General features: G+C 40.3%; 1 protein-coding gene and 1 non-coding gene across 2 annotated transcripts in view; both read right to left on the bottom strand.

Moving 5' to 3' along the window:
• Positions 1-593: 593 nt before the first annotated feature.
• Positions 594-668, bottom strand: TRNAL-UAA (transfer RNA leucine (anticodon UAA)). The gene has a single exon. It is a non-coding gene; the product is annotated as a tRNA-Leu (tRNA).
• A 4,882-nt stretch (positions 669-5,550) lies between these two features.
• The window catches only part of DCBLD1 (discoidin, CUB and LCCL domain containing 1), a 59,159-nt gene continuing 47,295 nt past the window's right edge, over positions 5,551-17,414 (bottom strand). The window contains exons 9-15 of the mRNA XM_090038490.1: positions 16,504-16,628; positions 14,171-14,318; positions 13,949-14,065; positions 11,015-11,102; positions 9,954-10,003; positions 8,246-8,365; positions 5,551-7,757 (exon numbers count right to left, since the gene is read on the bottom strand). Of these exons, the coding sequence (XP_089894616.1) occupies positions 7,237-7,757; positions 8,246-8,365; positions 9,954-10,003; positions 11,015-11,102; positions 13,949-14,065; positions 14,171-14,318; positions 16,504-16,628 (1,169 nt within the window). The 3' untranslated portion in view covers positions 5,551-7,236. The remainder of the gene's footprint in view (positions 7,758-8,245; positions 8,366-9,953; positions 10,004-11,014; positions 11,103-13,948; positions 14,066-14,170; positions 14,319-16,503; positions 16,629-17,414) is intronic.

Genomic DNA, 17,414 nt, shown 5'->3' with positions numbered 1-17,414 from the left:
AACAGTGAGATAAACACAGAGCCAGATATTGGGCTTTCTTCCTTGTTATGTGTAGTGTAATTTCCCCAAACTGCCCTCCCCTCCATTTCCTTATCTGGGTTAGAGGCAGCTTATCTGACCTCTTTCTGTGTAGCCTTCACTGTCCTGAACTAGGGACTTGAATAGGATAAAATCACCAGATTTTTGTTTGTTTGTTTTAAAAGTGATTGCCTGGAAGCAGCACCTTCCCCCTAAATAGATGTGTCATTGTGCTTATTCAGAATCAATTGCTGAGTTCAGCCAGCAACTAAAATAAATTGCTAAGTCTCCTTTTTAACCATATTAGGTTTGCAGAGCCAACACAGCTGTGGGAGAGGTAGGCTCTAGTTTAATGTGTGCATTAGCCATACTAGCAACTATGTTTCAATTAAAGGGGATACAAATCTACCATCATTTACATTTTGACAACCTGATCAGAGGTGTCAGAGGGCAGATTCATAGATGCTAACGTCAGAAGGGACCTCAGTAGAGCATTGAGTTCAAATCCCTGCCCTGGGCAGGAAAGAACACTGGGATCAGATATTCCCAGCTAGGTGCCTGTCCAAAAGAGCATCTACCAGGAGTGGGGTTTGAGCCCACATAAACATTGGATCTTAAATCCAACACCTTAACTACTTGGCCATCCTGGTGATCTACTTTTTGAGTATGAAGGTACTAGAGATTCCCTTAGTCATTAACATAGAACAAAGACTGACCAATGGGAATTTTATTATTAGCAGTGATAAACCACAATAACAAAAATCCAGCTCAGTTCTCCCAGGTGCATACGCAGAGGTACCTGGCAGCAATAAGCTCTGGAGTGATGAACTCCAAAGCTTATCTTTGTGCATTAATAGGCATGTGTAAATGTACCCACAAACTGTGATTCTTATATTATTCATACACTTTTCTGACCTAGAACTGCATTATAATGATGCAGCTGTCTATCTCCTCTATAGCGTAACCTGAGAACAAGTCAGCTCATGTATAGTACAAAACTGTTCCCCGTAGATAACTATTATTGGTCATTGTTACCTTCTATCAATTCCCCGTAGGTAAAAGACTATGTATTCTTTTACTTTTTTGATAGCCTATCCCTCCCCCTCCCAACCTCAAAGTCATAATCCAAAATGCTCCATTTTAAAAAAAATGTGAACAACAATGATCTTCACTATAATTTTGTCTGGGTTTTTTTGGGAGGCATATCTAATTGAGCTGGAAAGACTTGGCAAAGAAAGGAAAGACAAGACAAGCATATTGCTTTAGTGAGGATTAAATAATTTAAGTTGTAACTGCTATCTCACCGCCCTATTGTGGTTCTCAAACTCCAACTCCTTCTGGGCAATGACTGAAGCTTCAAAAATGCCTTCTAGTTTATAGACTGGAAACCAAGGCATAGGGAAGTTAACCTTGGGCTCTTATTTGGCTGTTGCTCTTAATACTTTTCGCATCCACCCACAAAATCTTTTCACCTGAGTCTGGAGGTGTTTTCCAACCAGGATAATTGGTTAAGCTGCTTGATGTGTGTTAAAGCTCAGATTCCATTTTCACTGAAGCCAGTAATGCCTTCTAGGCAACAGGGGTACTAGTAAAATCACTCAAGTGCCAGAAGACCTCCAGTGCCTTCTTCACATCCTCCCTGTGTGCCCGGGACAGGCCATGCAAGTGTTTCCACAATTTACTTGGAAAGGATTATGGAGTGGCTCAGCTTCCTGCAGCACAAAGACATAGGATAGCTCATAGAAGTTGTCATGACATACAGGAATGTGTGCAGCACCAGAGGACCTCTCATTCAAATAAGACTCTGTAGTGTGTCTCCTCATATCTGGACTAGGCTAGTTTGGGTCTTAATCATTTAAACCATGGGTGCTCAGTCTCTGGCCCACAGGTCAAATCTGGCCTGTGAGGCTCCTTATAGGCTTAGAAATTTGGAAGCAGGAGCGTGGTGGCACTGTTTCCCCGCTGTCAAACCTCTAGACCTGTGGAGAGCCCCAGGTCCTGTACACTGAATCCGGTACCTAACCCTAGTACGCAGGACCAGGCAGGAGTGGTGCTGGGCCCCAGGACCCAATCTCGGCGGGGGAGGACCTGAGAGAGGGCAGTGCCAGGACCCCAGGACCCTATCCCAGTGTGCAAAGCAGGGAGAGGGTGGTTCCCCAGGGCCCAATCTGGCCCAGACAGCCTGGTCCTGTCTGCAGACAGGCTCCGTGCCACTCTTCTGGCCTAAGAAGCCAAAAGGTTGAGCACCACTGATCTAAGATATGCACTGGACCCACCTACCCATTGTAGTCAAATGAGGATGAAGGTCTTTACACCTTATGTATGTTATGAGGAATAGTGTTTCATGAAGCTCAGGCCAGAAATCTATTTCTGAGCTGTCATTTTGACTTCACCGCTGTAGGTAAGGTAGAAGTATCTTACTTTGGGAGCTTTTCTCTCTTAAGAGAATATCAGTTGCTTACAAGCTTACAGGGGCAGTGGCAGTCCCTGCTCCTGTTCCCAGGGAAGTCAGAGTTTTCCTACTGACTTTAAGGGCACAATTAGCACCTTAGGGATGTGGCTCAGTTATTATTTAACCTCGTGAACTCTGACTTGGGAAGCAACTGTTGTATACAAGCAGCTCAGGACTGAAATTCTATTGCAATGGCTCACACTCAAGTGTTGGAGCAGTCTCTTATCTTGGGGGCAAAGTACTAAGGAATAGCAAATTAAATTCAATTCTACCTTAACTCTAAAAATAAGAAAAGGCAGAATCAGAATAAAATTGGCCCTTGTTAAACTGACTCAATACAAAGCATGACAACTTGGGCTAGTTTACAAGCCAGTGATGCTGAATCCTGGGAAGAATTTTTAAATGCACCGTGTTCAAAGTGGTGTTAACTATGTTGCGATTGCACACAGATCCGTCGATACAATGCAGGTCTATGCAGATAGGCTACAACTTGATTTACCACATTCTTCTTGCTTGAGGCAGATTGCTATCAAGAGTGACACAAGAATGCCAGCTCAACCATGATCAAGGCAGAGATCACACAGGATGTGTGCTCTGCTTTGCTTTCCATGGAGCTTTTAAACACAGAAGTGTAGTGGTTGTTGCGAGACAACTACTAGCCTAATCTTTGGGCTGTGCATGGGAAGTGGAGGTGGAGCCACAGATGGTCCAGTTGAAAAACTGGGAGATGGTTGCAGTAAGAAACCTGAGAGTCCTATTATTTCATATGCTCCCTGCTATTCAGGTAATTTTAAAAAAAGTTTTCCCTGTGACTTCTTAGAAAAACAAAAATTAACTGGGCTAAAAGAACATGTACATTGAGGTGTGTTTGAGTGCCAGAAGGCATATAAGAGAACAAGCAAATCTGACCATGAACTGTACCCCCAGACTCCAATACAGAGCAGCATTTTGCAGATGTAGAAAGCATGACTGAGACATACCAGAAGCCAGACCATTTATTGTCTAATAGCCTGGGTTTGATAACTACATTACCAAAAGTATCTCAGACTGGGAATAACCTATGGGCAGATCAAAGGAGAATTTAGGTGACCTAAACAGGGCTTTGATGTTCAATCACACCCTCCTAAGTCCAAAACAGTGATCCCAAGATCTCTGCCTAATGGCTGCCTAACTTCAGAGGTGCCTATGCTTGTTAGGTTCCTCCTTCTTGGTCTGAAACTTCCCTAAGCATCTGTGCATACCCAGACCTGCTCGGCTCTCAGCTACCAGATGTCTAGCTCTTGGCTAAGCCCCATTTGGATTCTGAAATTCAGGAGGGATGCCTGCAGGCCCTGATCCATCAAAAACTGCCTAAATAACCACAAACATTACTGAGTTGAGCAGAACACACATCATCTGCATCTCATTTATTCAAAAGCATTGCCAGAGAAAGAGAGAGAGAGAAGTGGTCCTGGATGCTACTATTATTTCTGTTTTTCATTCAGTGACTCTTTAATGTATAATAAACAATCCTGAGAGCAGGCTTTGGAGTCCAGGACTTCCATGTGTCCCAATCTCTAGGCTATAGTCATGCTCCATCTTCTTACTACTCCTCTCTCCCCATGATTTTGATAGTTCAACTTTAGTAGGATGCACAGAGAACAATCATTCACCTAGGCCTGGCCTATGGTGGTCAGGGTACTGTCCTGGGAAGTAGGAGCAAGTTTAAATCCCCTCAAACTGAGGAGGGCCTGAAACCAGGCCTCACACTTCTTCAGTGAGTTTTCTCACCACTGGTCTATTATATAAAAGATGGGCATCTCCTCCTCCTCCACTTCCTGCTCCTCCTCTGATGGCTGCTCAAGAGTGACCCCCTAGTTCTTTGAAAGGATACTTCTAGATGCTTACCTTTAGGGAAGGGCTTTGGATCTGATCTGTATGGGTTGTCTTCCTTGCAGCCTAGGCTCAACGCTCCTTGTTTGAGTATGGCAGTGTTTTCTGTAGGTTAGCTCTAGGTAGCTGAATCAGTGAGGATGTCTTTGGTTCATCCCTCAGAGGTGCTCAGCTCTCCTCACATACCGTATGGGAAATCTGGGCACTTAACTATGGGTTTTGAAGTCAGCTCCAGGGGCTAGGAACCTAAAAGATAGTGTGGCAGCTACCTCGAAGATGCCCATTATCCTTAATTGGAGCTGGCCTGAATTGTGCTCGTTTATGGAGTATCAAGTCAGGCTAATTATCCATCTAGGCAGGGTGCCAATACCACACACTGAGCACATCTACACATGCACTTTACTGCAGAGTTGATTAATTAGTTCCGCAGTAAAGCATCACCATCTATATGTGCAGTGCTTTAGGCCACAGTAAACTAATTAACTCTGCCATAGGACAGTACGGCCTGACACAAGTACTATCCTATGATGCAGTTGTTTATTCTGCTGCACATAGATTGTGACCAGGGCTGGATACAGCACGAGGGTGCTACAGTGTGGGGCCTGCCTGCTGGCTAGCTCTGCACTGTAGCACCCTTGTGCCCCAGCCAACCCCCTCCAGAGCACACTGAGCCAAGGTGGAGCAGCTCTGGGCCTGCAGGCTGACTCCTGAGGTCCCTGCCAGCTGGGGATGCGCTGCCCTGCCTCAACCTGCTGGGGTCTTGGGCACATGTAAATGTTACGCCTGGGAGCAATAAACTCTGATGCAAATTGCACTGGTGTTTATTTAGGCACAATAACTGCACACATAGATGTGCCCATTGGCACAGATGTGCCCAATGGTGGGGTGCATGTGTGTGTGTGTGTGGGGGGGGGGTGGTCTTCTCACTTATTCATTTACACAAGGCCAGCCTGGAGGTTAGCCTTTGTTTCTTCCTTTCAAATAAAAAAAACAGATTAAATGGAACATAGTGATAAGCTTTTTTTTTAGCATGGCCTTTTAAATCACATTTGAAATGTAAATAACAGCAGCACAGCTGTCACTTTTGCACATCATAAGGAACACTGCTTTCTGGCTGATTGTCCAATTTCACATCCTGCAGGATATGTAATAGAGTGGGCGTGTGGTGCCGATAAAGCTGAGCTAGACTCCAGCCATCCATGACTTAGTTACCGAATGCCAGTGTCCTTTATTTACACCTGCATGTAAACAGCTAGAAGTAAACAATACCACCCAGAGCGGTCTAGCACATAGGCTGCTGTAGCTTCACTTCAGTGCCTGAGGTGTTTCATACATTTCACAGAAACTATATTACAGTAACACAAGAGGTGACATAATCACATTGACTTTTTGCTTTTTGCACAGCACCGAGATCAGTTACAGAAAATAAATGTGCAGTCTTTACTGATAATAATTCCCTTGCTGTAGAGAGGGATTGCCAGCGTACTCTTGTCTTCAAATGTCTGTACATATGGAATTGCAATATTATGTGCACAGGAGTCACACACACAATTACCTCCACATTTCTAAATTCAGCACCAGGAGAAGATAAATGCACCCATAGAGTTTGCAAAACATGCACAGAGTGAAACAAGCACAAAATCCTTTTAAGCCTTTTTTAAGACCATATATAACCAGAATTAACAGTATACATCTACTCTGAACTTCTACAGCACCTTCCAGCAAACAACCTCAAGATGCTTTACAAGACTATTATAATTTATCCTCATTATGAGGCTTGGAAATATTCCCCTTTTACTCAGTTTCCCCTTCTGTAACTCTATAGAATAAATGACTTGCCCACAGAGCTGTTAAGAGAAATCAGATTTAGTGGCCTGGTTTTCCCTTAATAAGAGAGTATTTTTCCTTTCCCAGAAGCCTGGAACTTCTTACCATATAATTTTGGTATAAAACAATGCCGCATGGCCATAGGGAGAAACACTCAATTTACAAAAAATACTTGAGAGTGCAATGAAACATTCTGAATTCACATTACCTATCATGGAGAAATTTGTTCTCTAACAACATCATAATAATATTGCCAGTTACAGACTGATCTGAAGGCAGTTTTCTGCTGTAATTCACATTTTGGCTCCACTGAAAAAAAAAGATGAATAAATGATTCTGTATATTCCAACAGATGAGGTTATATAGCAATCATGACAGCAAGACACACAATGCTTGAACCAAGCCTAGTCTTTTCCACTGTTCTTTACCGTAACTAGCTCAAATCACATCCTAGCATGAAACCAAATTCAAGCTTGTAACAATTGCTGTAAAAAAGGTAGCTGATAAATTTGGTTGAACATCATATGCAATTGCTCAGCTATTCTCTTGTGAGTATTCTATGCTTTGAGTAGTTTTATTTCTTTTGCCCTTCCCAGAAGAATAAAATGCTTTACTTCCAGCTACCACAATCAGGAAAATAAACCACCCAAACAAGAGAACAACATAGTTTTAAAAACTGTTAACACAACAGCAGATAAAAGAAAGTTCTGGTGAGCATTTTTTTTTACAGAAATTTCTGTAACAGATATTTCTTCTATTTGAATTCCACACAAAAAGAACATATTAAAGAAAACTTAAGTTATTTTTCTTAAATAAAAACTATGTACAAATTGCACATATTGCACCTGGATCACATTCTGGGATCCATCACAGAAGATAAATGTGCAGTCTTCACTGATATTAAACAGTGATTATCAGTGTACTTTTGTCTTCAAAATTATGTGCATGAGTTCAGTCTCTCTTCTAGTTTCCACTGGAGAATCCTTTAAAACAATGATGTACATCTTTTGATTCTGGAAGCTGTACAGTAGTAGCATTCTCTTCACTAGTGCAGCAAATAGCTCTGCTCACAAAAGAGCTGTCATGGCTGTCTGGCTTATTGGCTTCAGAGAGTCCCTGGGTGTTGAGTAACCCTCATTCACTGGTGAATTAGTTTGTGGCTTCTGATAGTCAGTGCTATAGCTCACAGAGGTCAAGACGCTGTTAGCTTTAGGCTTATCATAGTTTGTTAGATTCTGTGGGGTTTGATAATCCCCATTCCTGGTGTCAGACCTACATGGGTTAGAGAAGCTGCCAGCAGAAAGGGAACGTTTATGAGCTGAAGAGATGACAGGCACGTTGTAGCCATTTTCAGAGGGAAAAGCCTTTTCTCTTCCAGCATGCCGTTCTATAATAGGGGTGGCGTATTCAGGCTCCTGACTGGTCAGGGGCAGGGCATATTCATGGCGGCTAGCTCTGTGTGGGCAGCTATAGTGGTTTACAATCTCTGCACTCTCTCTCTTCTCCTCATCCTCTGTGTCCATTGGTCTAAAAGTGGATCCTTTTCGTGTTACCATCCCAGTTCCAATCATGAGAGGCTGCTGATAATCTGAGAGGGAAACATTAACAATTCAATAATAATCTACATACAAGTAGTGGTTTGAGTCAACTGTGAATTCATTTAATAGGAGTCTGAGATTAAAAACCTCAAGTGACTGATTTCTATTTGGAGTATACCATCATGAGGAATGAAAGAAATGCCCAACCTCAGTTCCAGGCAACCACTTTTGCTCAGCCAACCCCTGTCCTAAACTCTGACTTTTTTACAAGGAGAAATGTCCTTAAAGGAAATTATTAACAAATACTTCAAAAAATTAAAAAAAAAAAAATCTCCTGGGTGGTTTGCTGTCTCACTCATTCAACGGCATGGGGGTATCTAAATCAGCTCCTATGTCCCACTGTGTGCGCTTTGCTAGAGCTTTGCTTTAACAGGTACAGCTAGAGCTTTGCTTTAAACAGGTTTTACCTGCCCCTCTTGCCATTACATACTACACACCCAGAGCAAAATAAATGCACCAAAGAGGACACAGTTGTTACCTGCCATATCACTCGTGACCAAATCCAGCTTTTGCGGTGTCTCTTTTTCATTGTTATAGCTGATAGTAAATTCAGTTGACTGATGTCTAGTAAAAGGCTGTTTGATCTGTTTCCAACAACCTTGAATAAAGAAAGAAAAGTAGAAGACATTAAATTTTAAAGAGTGATTTGACTTTAAAATATGTTGATTGGAACTTATCAGAAAGTCAAGTTCTTCATGTGGACGCTGTTGTTAGTATTTTGAGGTAGCAACAATAAACTGCAAAGAACCACACTGCTTGTAAATTATTGGGAAATATCAAATCAACAGCTGTTTTAAGGAAAAAAAATAAATATTACTAAAAACATGTTTCCTCTCTGCATTTCTTTACAAGAAGGGCTCAAACTGTGTAGTTACTGGCAACAGGGTGTTTGTGTTTGACAGTTAATTTACAGAGAATAACACAGAAATGACAGGTTTTATTAAGCTAACTAACCAACCGACTGTCATTTCTATGGTAAAAACAAGATGCTTATAACCCTTCAGAACAGCCTTCTGTTTTGGTTTCCAAGTAGGGTCCCCATTATCACAGCATCAGAATGCCTAAGACAGATCAGTTAATTTGCCATCACAACTCTCTGGTGAGGCAGGAAATCTGTAAGTGGGAAAACAATCACTGTTTAAACAACCTGTCTGAAGTGTCCCAGGAAGTTTGTAGCTGAACTGGAAACTGTATTCAGATCTCCTACATCTCAGCCTTGTTCTTTATTATGAAACTAAGCTTTCTCTTGGCATTTAGGAGGTGGATTTATGGAATGCGGAAGGAAGAGCAAACTGACTTAAGCAAGCGGATCTCTGGTTTCATATGTCTTGTCTTCATTAGAAATGGAAGTTGTTTTAGGGCTCAGGCTTGTTCATCTGACTTGACAAACATGCTGTCAAATGAAAATTTCTAAGGAAGACAAGCTCAGTGACTGTGCCTTCCCTCTATTAACAAGTATAAACTTTAGGACCTGTTGAGAAAAACGTATTCTGCATTGGTCTGTTTTCAAGTTTCCTTCAGACAACTGAGTCTTGCCTTTCTTAAACAGAATTATACTTCAGAGGGATGTTCCTCCATATAACTGACAGGAGTGTATGCTAAACAGCAGCTGGATCCAGATTGCCAAGCCTAGCCCCACTCTAGAAAGCCTAATCAACTGAGCTAAATGTTAAATGTTTCTGCAAACCACCTTCATAGCAAAATCTCCCAGCCAATGTTCAGTTCAGATTTGATGAACAAAGTACAGTTCAGTATTGAGCTTTGCAAATCACACTGAGGGGTAGAAGGAGGAAACACAAAGACATATCAAAACCTCTGTCTCAGGGCTTCTTTGGAGAGTGACTGTTCCCTGTACTATAGGGAAGAGGCTGGGAAGGAGCAATCTGTTTCGGTGTGCTTAATTTCTTTGATAAAAAACACTAAGGTAAAATAACTTAGGACATGGTTTTTCACTTGTTAAGTACATTTCTGTTGTGAAAACCACATCATTTTAACTCTGTAGGTGCTGTCCTGACGTAAGAATAGTAGTGGTCTCATTTGACCTATTCTTTGGTGAACAGGGCAAATTTAATATAAAAAAAATTAAATGAGGAGGAATTAAAAACACAATGTAGTTGGTATTAATTGCTCAATCCTTTCTATTGCTTCCCCCAAAGGAGAGAATAGAAGTATGATTTTCCACTGACCTGGTTTCTGAGCATCAGATAAGCCATAAGCAACTCCTTTTATTTCTCTCCTGTAAGGAGAAGAATGTTTTTGTAAGTGTCTGTCACTCACAGCATTTCATCTTTGTGCCTTAGCTTTGGTGGAGAGAACTATCATATTTGCCAGCCAAGAACTGTCATGCTCTTTTAATTTGTGGATGATGTGTTTTATTGAATGTAAGACTTATAAACTGGAATGGTTAAACTGAGTTTCTTCCCATGTCCATTCAAGACATTAGGCACTGCAATTGAAACTCCTGCGATTTAGGTTGGCAAATTATGCTGGAGAATGGCATGCCAGTCCACACGTTATCCTCTTGGCTGTAAGCTCGGATAATTATTATACAATTTTGCATAGTTTACAGAGTTTGCAGTAGATGCTTCGGGGAGATCTGAGCCCTTGTTAGGGTAAGTTGCTATCACTCTCCCAAATTTCCATCTGGTGATACAAACATTTCTATCCCCCCGTCGAAGTTGTTTGACAAGTTCAAATGAAAATTGGGTAAAGGGAGTCAAGGTTGATCAAATTCACCTCCTTTCAACTTTCTCAACAAAAGATGGGACAGTGGCTTAGATTTACTCACTCACCAACATATGCTTTAAATTTGGCCCACCAATTCTCAGCTGCTGTAACTTCTTTGTAAAGGGATTAGTAGAGACAAGCAGAGGATGAGGAACAACAGGGGAGTGGCAAAACATGACTAAAATTGTTCCCATCCCCTCTGACTCCTCTGTGTGGATCTTATACCACCTTAGATTCATTTATATCCCAGTAGGTGGAGGCAGAGAGGCTGAGGAATCTAAATTAACATAAGGAATTCCATCCTACATCACTTCTGGATGCGACTGACTGAGAAACATGGTTTACATGACGCCAAAGGAGAGTTTCTGTTTAAAGGAAAAGTTTTCAAACAACGCTAAGCTCCAGCCTCAAGGAAGTACTGCTGGCATATGGGAGTGAATGAGGAGTGTGCAAACAGCAGTGTGATTTACACAACTACAACTATCCTGCTTTATATAAAAAAAAAAGTAAAGCCTCTTACTTGCGTATGGTCATATAGATGCACATTCCAAATAGGAGCAAACACAGCACTACCAGGACTGGGACAATGATAGCTGTAAGTTTTAAACCTGCAGGGAAAGAAAGTTGCAAGGTACAGTTACCCAAACTTTGATATGTTTTTACTATGGTCAGCGTGCTAAAAATGAACATAGGCCAAAAACTCCTGATTCTGTAAGAGTGCACAAGAAAGAAAAAAATCCAATATTGCAACAGGGTTTGAGCTAAACACATGCAGCAGTGTTGATGCTGAAGGAGTTAAACCCATTTTCTTTAGGTCTGTGCTTGACTATTCAAAATCTGCACACATCCTTCTTTAGAAATCTTTCTTATTGGAGATGAGGCTGGCAGTGTTGCCTATTGTTTATGTTACCTGACACCTTCACAGTTAAAAACTGCAGGTCATGCATGCTCAGAGATGAGATTTTAGCAGCTAAATCCCCAGAAGATTTCACCCTCACTGAACATGTTTAAGCCTCTCACAGCTTTTAATGTTGACCAGACGGAGCATATGCCATCTCTACAGAGAGTAAGAATGGTCCAGCCAAGAGCCATGAAGATTCACAAGGTCTGTTTTTGTAAGTGCTGATCTATGCAGATAAGGACAATCTCCTATTATTATCAGTTATTGTTAGTTCAAATGGAATGGCTTGGCCAGACTTGAGTGGTATTTCCTAGGGATGGCAAAAAGTTCCAACCTTGTGGGTAAACCACATGTTGGTCAACTGTATGCCTTATTTGAAGCAGGCAGGGACCTGCTCAAGAGATGAATCAGGATTGTACAGTGAAAGGTGATTATGTATATGGCTTTTAATTTGCTGCAGAAGGTGAAAAGTGTGAAGGAAATTAAAGGTAGAAACTCTGTTTCTACCACAGAGTTCCTATGCAATGCTGAGCCAGTTACTTAAACCAGACTTCACAAATGGTTACTAATTTTTGGATCCCAAATTTGAGACTCTGAAGTCCAAAATGCAGAAGTGTTGAATACACAACTACAACTAAAAGCAATAAGAGTTGTGCTTTGAACATATGAAGTGCTATAGAATGGTAGAGTACTCTGAAAATAAAAGTACCTCCTATGGGTACCCCAAATTAATATATGTATTTGGCCTTAATCACTGCGCCTCAGACTGTAAAACAGAGATGTCGCCTCTTCATCTTACAGAGTGTTGTGATGATAGATTCACGTTTGATGCACTTGGATACTATTGCAATGAAAACAATAGTAAAATCTGTGGGGGAATAAGGTCTGGGGAGAGCCACTGAACAGCAAGGATAAAAACAGAATTATGAATATCTGCTCATTCAGTGACTACCATCACTCCTTTTCACTGGATAAGGATGTGGGAGTTGATCTTTCGCAAAGATACCATTAGAATAGTGGTTATCAAACTTGTTAGACTCAAGGCACCCTCTGGAAGATGCCAGCTCTTAGCTGTCACTTTAGGCACAGACAGAAGAGGCAGCTCCCTGTTGCAACTCAGTGCTTTATAGGAAGTGCTATGAGTTGCAACAATCCCATGGATCCAACAGAAATTTGATGTTGGGTCTGGGAGTTGGGCTTTCCAGCTGCTTGCTGGAGCCTGCAGCCCAGTCTCTGTAGCAATGCCACCCTCCACTCCCAGCTGGGGCATTTTTCAGAATGGGAGGGGGGAAAATGAAACAGAAGGAACTTGCTCTTGGGGTTCCCCAGCCAGCGCTGGAGGTTGGGGTGGGTGAATTGGAGCCCACTTTATTCCCAAAGCGGGGGACTCCAATACACCTGCCCTACCCTCCAGAGCTGGCTGAAAAGACCCCAAAGCCTCTGCTCCCTTTCCCCCCTCCCATTTGGAAAACAGCAACATACTGGGAGCTCCACAGACACTAGATACAAAACACACTCTGTGGTACACACTCCATTATGAAATGTGTTCATCTGAATCCTCATGCAATGAGGGTTCAGATTTTTGCAGGACTGGGCCCTTTTAAAGCAGTCTGCAGCCATGTACTTCTGTGTGGTCATGGCTGTAGACTACTTTCTGGGGCCAGAGTGAAAATTGTCACTTCTGTCTGCACCCTTATTTCTTGACTACAGAAAACTAGTACAGCAAGCAAATCAGAATGTTTTTGACACTCTGGATTCCTACTTTAAATCTCATGGTTTATCTCATGAATTGGGTATAGGTGTTTCACGCCTAACAGTTATTTCACAGCCTGCAGCCTTGGCACCCTGGTTGAGAATTACTACAATAAAACAAATGGGTTTTATTTCTCTCCGAAGATCACAGTCAGTCACGTGCTTCATGACAATGCAGGTCAAAAGAGTGACCTCCACAGAAAAATTGGACTTATACCCATTTTACCTCTGTACGAAGTATAAAGATGATCTGGAAGTTGTTTATATTTTCTAAGTCCTTTTCCATGTCTTTTTTTTTCATTAGGAACTAAGATGTTGTCTACCTAATTTTTCAGGAAAATTCTACTGACAGCTAACAAACAGGTAAATTCATGACATTACAGATCAAAAGGAAGTAAAACGTGAAAGGAGAAATTATTTTTTATTTAAATTGTTTAAGAGCCTATGTCTCAATATAAATATTAAACTGGAAAACATTTGACATGAAACATGGTGGAAAATAAACTCTTCACATCTGCACCTCTTTAACAACAGGCTAAAATACATTCCCAATTTACTTTTGAGTGTGCCAAAGAACACAAACACAAAAATTATCAGATACTGCCTTCCCCGAGGCAGTCAAATAAAATTAAAGCTTTTGAGCCACTATGCTTTATAAAGAAGTAAAGGGCACTTGTGTCCCACCTGACTTTGTGGAAAGTAATGAGAAGGTAACACCTTGTTTTTGGGAGGTGTTAAACAAGGAGTGGACATGACAAGGTGATGGCATATTATAGAGGGATTATACCATTACAGTATTACCTAAGTTAGTTTCTTCTGATGGGACAGGTTCTGTGACGGTTCTATCTTCTTTTCCAATTGATGCATCTGTATTTTGACTTGGTCTTTGCCACATTGAATGAGTAAATGAGCTGTTCACTGTGAAAATAAGAGTGAAAACTGTTGAACTATGGCATAATTGTGAAATTTGGGGGTCCACTGCCTCACCAGGCTCAGATGCCAGAAGTACTGCTTACCCCATACCTTGCATTATTCGACAACCAATCAGCTCCACTTTCAGGGCGATTCTTTGGTGCCAGGTCTGTGGAACCACCCGTACATAACGGGCTACTATAGGAGGGATAAAATTATTACGTACAATGTCTCCAAAATTGGAGTTACCATGGAACACCTACAATACATAAAAAATAAATAAATAAGCATAATAAGTCTTACTAGCTGTATTTTAAAAGTGTGATTTCCCCTTGTTTCCACCAATCTTCCAAATTTAAAGAGTAAGACTTGTCAACTCAAAACTCATTTACAAATATATCTAAAACCTGTGTCATAATCTTAGGATTTTACAATAAGAATTTCAAAAGAAATACACATTTTACTACTTATGTTCACATTTTGCACTTAAACTCAGCATAAGGAAAGAAATAAGACTTTGCAGCTTCATTTTGTTTCAGTTTGGATTTAACTTTCTAGCTAGTTCCCAGGATGCAGTAGTTATGTTACAAATTTTCATACCCAAATGCCTCTCCAGTCAAAAAAAACAAAAACAAATTAGAAATTGGTTTTACTGACAGTAAATCATGAAAGTATTTTATATTTTGAAGGAGTTTGACTGTCCCTTTCACTATACTTCCAATAACTGATGATCTGTTGAGCCATTCTCACAATGAACTCTTATTAGCTTAAATAAAAATCACATAAGGCATCCTCATAGTGTTAGTTTGTCTGGCATACGATTCATGGGCTCAGATCAAGTATAGCTTTGTATAAGGTTTTTTTGTTTTTTTAATTACAAGTCACGTGGAACAGTTGTAAACTGAGACTTTGCTTCATGTGGAATAAAAAAAAACCAAAGCAAATCCTAAATACATTCAAATCAACTCTTTAAATTGTGAAGAAGTACCATGGTGGAAGAATGCAAAGCAGACCATTTTAAATATCTTAGTTTCATAATTCAGCCACTATTGTATTCATTTTTCAGTCTGCAAGCAATAATCCTGTAGTTCTAAGATATTAAATCCACATGGTGCAGTGAAGTACAGAAAAACTGGGATTGTAAGTAGTGTCTTCAAAATCAGCTCTACTAGTCTTTAGAGAAAGTTTTTGGTTATACTGAAGATCAAAGAGCACTTGGAACCTGATCCCCAAGACATGCTTCATAATTTTCTTTCGAAGTAATGGTCACAGTAACTATTAAGCCCTGGAGGATTGTCAAGGAAACTCAGTGTTGTTATACCAGTGCAATCTTCTAACTTGGGCCTTGTCTTCATGAGAAACTGTCACTAATTCATCTATCAAAGCAATTTAAGCCAAATATACTGAAAGCCACTGTAAGGGCTCTTATTTTGCTTTACGAGTATTTATTTCATTTTAGTTAAATCAGTTCCTGATACTTAGGCTACAGGCTCACAATATGCTTACTGTGGAGTAAACTGACTTTACTCTGTAGCACAAATGAAGCAGACACATGGTGACATAGCCTTACACCAGCATAAATTGATCCTGTACATGTTCAAGTTATACCTCAGGAAGTGGGGCATAACTTAACACAGGTGTAAATTATCCAGATGTCTTAATTAGTGGAATAGACACATGATCAATGTCATCCCTGGATAACCCCTTTCCTCAGTACAAACTAGTTCCTCCAGTTTGTTCAGGCTCTGTGGTGCCTACTGTGGGCAGGCATTTTGGAAAAGCAGACCAAATGTCTGCTCCTTACTACAGGGTACTTTTACTACCGAGTAAAGTGCAGTGATTGTTTTTCTTTAGTAATTGTGTTGTGTACCTATACCCTTAGATTTGCAATGGCAGAGTTATCTTGGTCAGGTACGTGAAGGGGCATAATCCTTCTCTGACGTGGCAGTGTCAACAGAAGGACATACTGTAGACAGGTTCATGTTGGCAAAAGTACACTTTTATCCTCATGACTTGGCTTGCTTGTATATATTTCTAGTTTAGTACAAAGTGTAGTTTATGAATATACTATACCAACATTCCTATACTAATGAAGTACTCCTTTGTAGGCCTGGCATCAAGCTAAATTTTAATAGAGTGCTTCTAAGTAGTTTTCTGCACAAATTCAGTTTAGCTAAATGAGCTCCAAGAAAAAAAGAGAAGACAAGAAAGAAATCACAACTTTAGTTTACCTAGTGTAACTGTTTAGACAAGCCAAGTAGATTAGTGGTAGAGGCTTGTATAGATTTGGTTAATCTTCAGCACTGTAACTGCACTAATATACTCTGCTGATGTAGTGGATCTTTTCTGACAGTGAAAATCTGTCCCTGAATGTCATTTTAAGGCATTTTTTTTTAAAATTTCCCTTTCTTTTGTGTTTTTGCTCCCCACATATCTCCTTTTACCTTTTCTTCATTGCTCAGTATTCCCTTGTAAATCCTCCATTTTGAGTTGCTATTTTTATAATTCATTGTAAATGTCTTTACATAAAAGTCAGAATTCAGCAGAGTGGTTCCTGTAGTCCTAATCCCTTGTAACAGAAAAACAAAGTGTTCATGTATGAGCTTTTTTCCTAAAGGAACATTTCAAATGAAAATTCACATGTAAATACATTAAAAACAAATGGATGTTTCCATCTACAGCAGCTATTTATTTATTTTTCAGAGCAAATCTGGAGTTCTACACAGGGTAAGAAGTGGAAGGGAGAAGTCAGATTCATAAGTTAGTTTTACATTGTGAATTTCATTCTCTTTATATAAATAGATGGTATAGAATTTTAAAGGTAACCAGATCAATGACTCCAAAATGACAATAGCTTTTAGAGATTATGGCCCATCATGGCAGTCTTTAAAACTTTCCAAGTAACAGTAATTTACATTTTAAGACTACATGAATTGGCAACTGAAGTCCCTTTCATCCATATCATTTCAATGGCTCTGGCTTAGGTATTCTTTTATGGATAAAATGAAGTGCATCATAAATAGTACCCAAGATGACATTTACAGTTTAATGGATACAATAGCTCAACTAATTACTGATTGTGCAAAATTTTTTGCACAGCGCCACAACATACTGTTTGTAGCTCACTGATATGATACAGCATGAGACAGGATAGCTCAGCCCAATCCAGTACTCCATGTACATCAAATACCTCATCACTGTCAAGTTGGCGGTCTAGCTTCAACAATAACTAAACATTCTTAATATCTAAACCACCAAACCGTGTTAAACTATAGGATGTTTGATTGCTTTTAATAAGCAAATGAATAGAAATGCTACATTTTGACATCAGGCCATTTCTAGTAACTATGTACAT

The sequence above is a fragment of the Crocodylus siamensis genome, chromosome 1, assembly GCF_052110815.1.
Source record: "Crocodylus siamensis isolate JL-2025a chromosome 1, ASM5211081v1, whole genome shotgun sequence".
NCBI lineage: Eukaryota > Metazoa > Chordata > Crocodylia > Crocodylidae > Crocodylus > Crocodylus siamensis.
Note: the sequence above shows the minus strand (reverse complement) of the source record. Positions and strands in the feature narration are given on the sequence as shown.